The sequence below is a fragment of the Cyprinus carpio genome, chromosome B15 (assembly GCF_018340385.1).
Source record: "Cyprinus carpio isolate SPL01 chromosome B15, ASM1834038v1, whole genome shotgun sequence".
In the NCBI taxonomy this organism is placed as follows: domain Eukaryota; kingdom Metazoa; phylum Chordata; class Actinopteri; order Cypriniformes; family Cyprinidae; genus Cyprinus; species Cyprinus carpio.
This window is the reverse complement of record NC_056611.1, coordinates 20,926,106-20,933,225: the sequence shown is the minus strand read 5'-3', so window position 1 is coordinate 20,933,225 and position 7,120 is coordinate 20,926,106. Positions and strand designations below refer to the sequence as shown.

At 39.5% G+C, this 7,120-nt stretch overlaps 1 protein-coding gene across 1 annotated transcript; it reads left to right on the top strand.

The window, feature by feature from the left end:
• Positions 1-1,141: 1,141 nt before the first annotated feature.
• Positions 1,142-2,292, top strand: LOC109081722 (olfactory receptor 1500-like). Its single transcript, XM_042738847.1, has one exon. The coding sequence runs from the start codon at positions 1,259-1,261 to the stop codon at positions 2,237-2,239; it is 981 nt and encodes a 326-aa protein (XP_042594781.1). The 5' UTR covers positions 1,142-1,258; the 3' UTR covers positions 2,240-2,292.
• The last annotated feature ends 4,828 nt before the right edge of the window (positions 2,293-7,120 follow it).

Genomic DNA, 7,120 nt, shown 5'->3' with positions numbered 1-7,120 from the left:
GACACAGTCTTAATAGATTGGACAGCGCAAGTACTTCTATCATTTAAGCGGGTAGAACAAAAGCCATCATAGCAGTTATTTGTGAATTGGCTTACTAGTCAAATGGAGTGTAGAGTCCTGGAGATGTTGTCCGAGAGGAGATCCGCTCCGACTCTGCTGGGGTGCAGGCCATCATGGAGACCACAAATGTGTGTAGAACTTTTAGTTACCCAGTGGGACACGCTTATAGAGTTAAAAAAATTGCAAGTGTTTACAGAGCTTTATTTTGATTTTGATTTGATTTTAATACTTTGCATTTAATATAAACTTTTAAATGTCTGTTCAGTTATCCCCATAACAGATTATTAATTAATTAATTGATATCTAATTAAAAGCAGTTGCAAATGTTATATTAAATACACACGCATCTTTGCAACAATAAAATGTGCAACGTTATGTTTTACCACTAAATTAAATGCAATATTTAATTATTTATTGATATTTAATTTACACTGGAAAGGTTTCCAATACATCTCACAAGATCTCGGAAAAAAGTTATGCGATTTATTTCCAGAACATGATGCATGATAGAATACGCTTAACCTTCAATACCACTTCAGAGTGTGGATTTAGTGTGTGTTAAGGGCACTTTGCTTTGGCATTTTTAAGACCTGGCAAATGTGGGTATTTGGACAGACCCATGGTCTACTGTAACTCTAGCCAAAGAATTCCAAGGACGAAAAGGATGCTGCATTAATTACGTAAAATATTACTTTTAACGTTAAACAGAATAACAATTACCGTGTTGTATTATATATAATCATATACAATTGTTTATGTTCACTCGGTGCTTGAAATGAAAGTACACAGACATTCTGTGTCACATAATAGACAAACAATAAATGTATTGAAATACCATATTATGGTATGCACAAATGAGGGCAGAAAGAGCAGTGGTTGCGAGGAATAAAAAAAATTATCCAAACTAGTGACAAAAACATTTACTACAACATGTAACTATTACATCACTGTGTTGTCTGAAGGTTCTCAAGAGATAAATCAGAAGATATATTTTGATGCAGTGACACAGATAGCCAGATCTCTGCAGCATGAGAGAATACAAGTCTGTGACTCAAACAAAATGCAAAGTTACATGAAGGTATATTTTTTAAATGTAAAATTGTGTTTACAAGTTTAATAGTACAAATTATGTACAGTTCCTAAATTTTGCTTATTTTTTTGTTGACAGATTGTTCAAAACATCAAACACAAAGCTGCGATGAGTTCTTTAAATGCAAGTTTTCACCAGAATATCTCCATTGTTCACCCTGAATATTTTTTCATCATTGGACTTTCAGGTATACCTTACAGCAATTATTACTATATATTCTTATTTATCACATATTTTATTACTATAATTGGGAACTCTATAGTGCTTCTCATTATTGCTCTTGAACGAAGTCTGCACAGTCCAAAGTACATTGGTGTGTTTAACTTGGCCTTGGCTGATATTGGTGAAACTAATGCACTGATTCCTAACATGGTGAAGACTTTTCTGTTTGACTCACAGTATATCTCATACAATGCTTGTTTGGTGAACATGTTTTTTGTGTTTCTTTTCAGTTCTATGCAAAGTGTCACTCTTGTTGTTCTGGCATATGATCGCTTCATTGCAATCTGTTTGCCATTAAGATATCATGTTATTATAAACAATACAAGTATGTTTATTGTTTTCTCAGCAGTTTGGGCATTTAATTCTTCTATTGTGGCTTTGATGGTGTCTTTGATCACCCGACTTTCATTCTGTGAATCTAATGTGATACAGAGTTATTTTTGTGATCATGGACCAGTGTATAGGTTGGCATGTAATAACAATAACATTAATAAGTTCATGGCGTTTCTCATCACAGGTTTATACCTTGTAGCACCATTGGTCATAATAGTCCTGTCATACCTAGGCATTTTTTTTTCTTTAATCAAAATTACAACTTGGCAAGGACGTTTAAAAGCTCTAAAGACCTGTGTCTCTCATCTGTTGTTAGTAGGGATATATTTCCTTCCCTTATTCTGTACATACTTTGCGCAGCTCTTGCTTTCTCTTGCCCCCAATGCAAGGGTCATCAGCACATCTCTGGCATATGCTATTCCACCGATGCTTAATCCCATCATTTATGTTTTAAACACAGCTGAAATCAAAGTCATAGTACGAAATTTTTTTAAAAACAGATCTGCACCAAGTAGAGAAAACCTTTCTAAATGACTGAAGTGTCTTATTTAATGATTGCTAATTAAATTACCTGTATGAAGACTACATTCTCAAGCCTCACAGAGTTAATAATAATGTCAGTGAACAATGTCTTTTCAGAAATGCATACTTTGGAAAAAATATTTTTTGACAGAGTAACAAATCTTTGTATTTCTTTGTGGTGCCTTTTAAAATTCAGATTTTTTTTTTTCACTTCACAAGTGAAAAATGAACTGTAAAGCAGTTAAATATTTTGTAAGCAGTCATTACTTTGTACATGGTCATCTTTAAATGTGTTTTGGTTTATTTTTTATTTTATATTTATTAGTAATTTTTTAAATAATAAAAACTGCTTGAGTCATGTTACTAAGTAAAATAATATTTTATCATGTATTTTTGTTGGAATTTGTAATACCATTGTGTTTTTTCATGATCTGAGATCTGCTGATGTTGCTCTTGTTTCTCTGCATTTGTTGTTTTCTCGATTTTTCTTCTTTGCTATGTAATTATGAATAAAAACATAAATGTGTATATTTCAGTTTATTGTGTCACTTTTTTCAAAGGTAATCAGAATTATATTTTGCCTGATTCAGACATAACAGTGAAAATGTAGTATAATATTTAGTATTAAATTAAAAGTCTTTTAAAGCTCATGAGAAAATCAATGCTTCACATTTATATAAATCATCTCCAGGTTATGCATGTAACCATGGTTCCCGGAAGGGAACAAGACGCTGCGTCGAACATTATGGGAATACCTTCAGTGTGACCATGCTCTGAATCACGTGTAATTAGTCCAATAGATGGGAGAGACATCATGGGCTGGTGATGTAATGACCAGGAAGCTATAAAAGCATGTGCAGTGGAACCAGCATCAGCTTCTAGGAATGAAGCAAGCGCTAGCAGGGATGCCGGAACTATGGCACTGAGATGCAGCATCTCGTTCTCTTTGGGGAACCATGGTTACATGTGTAACTTGGAGACATTCCCATTCTGGAACTTGAGCTGGATCGAACACTATGGGAAACAAGTATGCCCACACCACCAGACTTACAAATCCCTGCCCAGTTGTGGAAGCTAGGACGAGAGAACAGAATAGCCCGGAATGGCTCGCATATCTAGGCCATACAGCCTGATGAACGTGAGAGGTATGGACCAACCCGCAGCGTTGCAGATGTCCTGCATAGACACACCTGCTAAAAAGGACTTAGAGGCCACCACACTCCTAGCTGAGTGGGCCTTGACCCCCAGAGGCGAGGGGGGATCAGAGGACTCATAAGAAATGGAAATGGCATCCACTATCCACTGACTGAGGGTCTGTTTTGTAGCAGGAAGATGTCGCTTAGGGGGACCGTAGCAAACAAGCAGTTGGTCCGCCCTTCTCCACGGGGCAGCTATGTGGCCATATGCATCAAGTGCTCGCACTGGACACATACAATTAAACTTCTGCTGGTCAGGCTCCCGGAAGGGAGGAGGACAGAAGGTCTGGAGTACGATAGGCCATGGTGCAGAGGAGGGAACTTTAAGAACAATAAGCTTTGGCCAGACCGGGCGCAAAGTCGAGATAAGAAGGGGCCACTGAGAGGGCCTGCAGATCCCCAACTTTCTTTAGAGAAGATATCGCAGGAAGGAAGGTAGTCTTTATAGTGAAATAGCGATCAGAAATCTCTTCAACAGACTCGAAGGGAGGCTTACAGAGAGCTTCTAGCACCACAGCCAGGTCCCATAGAGGGACATGGGATCGAACTGGAGGCCTCAGCCTCAGCACACCACAGAGGAAACATGTAACTAGGGGGGTGTCTGCCCACTGACTGTCCACCAATAGGGACATGGTATGCCGCAATGGTCACTATGTAGACTTTTAGGGCGGAGTGGGTCAAACCTGTGGCAAATCGGGCCTGCATGAACTCCAGAACTGTACCAACCGGGCAGTTAGCTGGGTCTGTCACGACACGCACACAAACAGGTAGATCCAATTGCAGTGTTTTATTGGGATAATCCAAATATCATAATCCAGCCAGGCAAAGGTCAAAATCCAGATAAGCAGTCCAAAACAAGAACCACGAACCTCCACAAGGGAACAAGACAAAGCAGGGTGACATTAAACAAGGACTCCGTAACAATGACAGAAACAACCAGAGTATTTATAGACAGGTGCAAACAATGTAAGTGAGGACAGCTGAATACAATGAACAGTGATGAATACAGACAAGGCTTGCGGGAAATGTAGTTCCTGAGGTGGGGTGACGATATGGAGAAGTGAGACCTCTAGTGGACACCCAGGGAACACAAACCAGACACTGTGACACTACCCCCCCTCTAAGGAGCAGCTACCAGATGCTCCTCAGAAACCAAAACCACAAAAACCAAAACAAGAGGCCAGGAGGGAGGTGGACTGGTGGAGGTAGAACAGGGGGAGGGATGGAGGGCCAGGCCCGTGTAGGGGAACAGGGACAGGCCGCGATGGCTTCACCGGCAGCCAAAGTGCATCAGTCAGTTCAGGGGGCCAGGGTGGCCCCGAAAGTTCAGGGGACCACGAGGGGCCAGGCAGTTCAGGTGGCCACGGAAGATCCGTCAATTCTTGTTGTGCAGCCAGCCAGGGAGGAACTCGCCATTTGAGTGGCCAGAACGGAACCTGCCATTCCGGGGGCCCTGTGGAGACGCGAAGGTGCTCTGGACGGCCTGTGGAGACGTGAAGGTGCTCTGGACGGCCTGTGGAGACGTGAAGGTGCTCTGGACGGCCTGTGGAGACGTGAAGCGCCTCGGCCTCGGGAACCATCTCGGGCACCGCATCGGACACCGCCTCGGGAACGGCCTCGGACCCCGCCTCGGTCACCGCCTCAGCCTTGGGCACCACATCGGGAACGGCAAGTTAGCGGTCTCCGCTCCAAGAAGTGAAAAGCTTCCACTTCAAAGCATACGGTTTCCTCGTAGAGGGAGCTCTGGTTTGTAGGATTGTCTCAACAACCTCAGTTGAGAGACCAGAAGCAACGAGTTGTGCCCCCTAGATGCTCCAACTTTCAAAAAAATCCAATACTGGCTACAGTTAAAAATCACGCCACTCCACTCTGCTCACTCTGCCAAAAATGGAAGAACAAACTAAAATCTCTTCTGTAAAAATACCCCTGTGGATATGTTCTAAACAGGAATTTTTATCAAGTCTTTTTAAGTTTGGGCAACAACATCACCAAATCTGTAGCAATGGAAATCACCAACATGCTTAAAAATTCTTTAAATAAATTTTATTGCACTTAATTTCAAATAATTTATTTTAAAATTGTATTTCACTGACATTTATTTTTTTTCATCTATTTAATGGATCCTTGAATTAAAGTAATTTCTTTTAAAAAAGTAATGACCCCATACATTTGAATGCTATTGTAAATATAATAACAATCCTCATTATAAAAACAAAATAATAATCAACTTCAATAGTCAGTGTAGACAATTAGACTATGTTTTATTTGATGGGGGGGGGAGGCGGTGAGGGAGCTGAATAATGGGTAGGGGGTGCACTTGCCCCAAAAATTATGATGTTAGATGACTATGGCATGTTAATCTCTATGGCATGATGAAATACACCCAGTGGAATAAAACATCAAATGAAAGTGGACCTGAGGTCTGGAGATTATTTTAATAAATTCTCCATAGAAATTATTTAGAGGTCTCCAGCTCAAATCCCTAAGCATAATTAAAGCTAATGATTTAATACAATTATGCACATTATGCACCATACTTGTTTTTAAGAGTGCTTTTAAGTAAACAACTGTCCTATACTTCTAGGCAGGATTAATGAAAATGTTAACTGTCAAATATTTTGGAGGGTCAGTGCTTGCATGGGTTTTGTTTTTTAATAATGTAACAAATTTAATTCATCAATCAAGTAATTTGATGAACGCATGGTACGATCTGCTAGTCAAGCTAGTACCTTGCCTCAATAACACACACTAATGAGTCTTGTTTCCCGAAAGTATTAATTTACCTGTTTTTTTCTCTTGATGAGCTGAAACCCTTGTGTATAAAGCCCTAAAGTAACACAACCCTTCAGTATTCTCCAAGGATAGGGCCTTCATTACAGCATTGAACTTTGAACTTTTTTGACAGGGTTCACACACAAGCACACATAATACAATCTATTGAGTTTCTTTTAGAGAAAAAAATGCCAAACAAAGATGAATCTCGCTGCTATAGGGCCAAACTACATACACATTTAAAGAGGCACTTATATGTCACCCATACATTTGACATTTGGACAACGGAAAAATGAATGGACAAGCAAGCCAAGTCACAGACTGAGCAGAAAAGCAAATCTGTAGAGAAGCCTTGCACCTTTGTGATTGAAAAGCAATAATAGTGGACATTATTTATTAGTAATCAATTCAAGAAAAGCAATCCTTTACGCTACCACTCCATTTTAAATACCACCCGTACTGTTGTAATTGCTATTTTGCTGTGGATTTTGGCCAGTGCTATTTTGACTGTCACCCTGACTACCGTTCTTTCTCTGCCTTTTTGTTCTTCCACTATTTTTCTGTACATTTTTTTTTTTTTGTGAATGTGCTTCTCTTGTGAGAGCCTCTTGTGTGAATCCAAATCCTTATTTTAATATAAAATCCACTGTGACTTTGTACTGCTGTTCGTCACATTCTCATTCATTTGCCTGTCCTACATATGAATAGTGATCACTGTTTTTAGAATGAACTCAAAGGTCAACAGGAAGAAAATGATTCATATGTGCTTTACTGACTTGTTAGTAATAGTTTGTAAGGGACTACTAGAAGGGGCCATCCTTGGCCCTTCTCTAGTAAATCCTTTTATATACTGTTTTAGAATCAGAGATCAGAAACAAAATACTTCAAACTGTGTCAGAAGGTTCACCTGAATAAAGTGTTGATG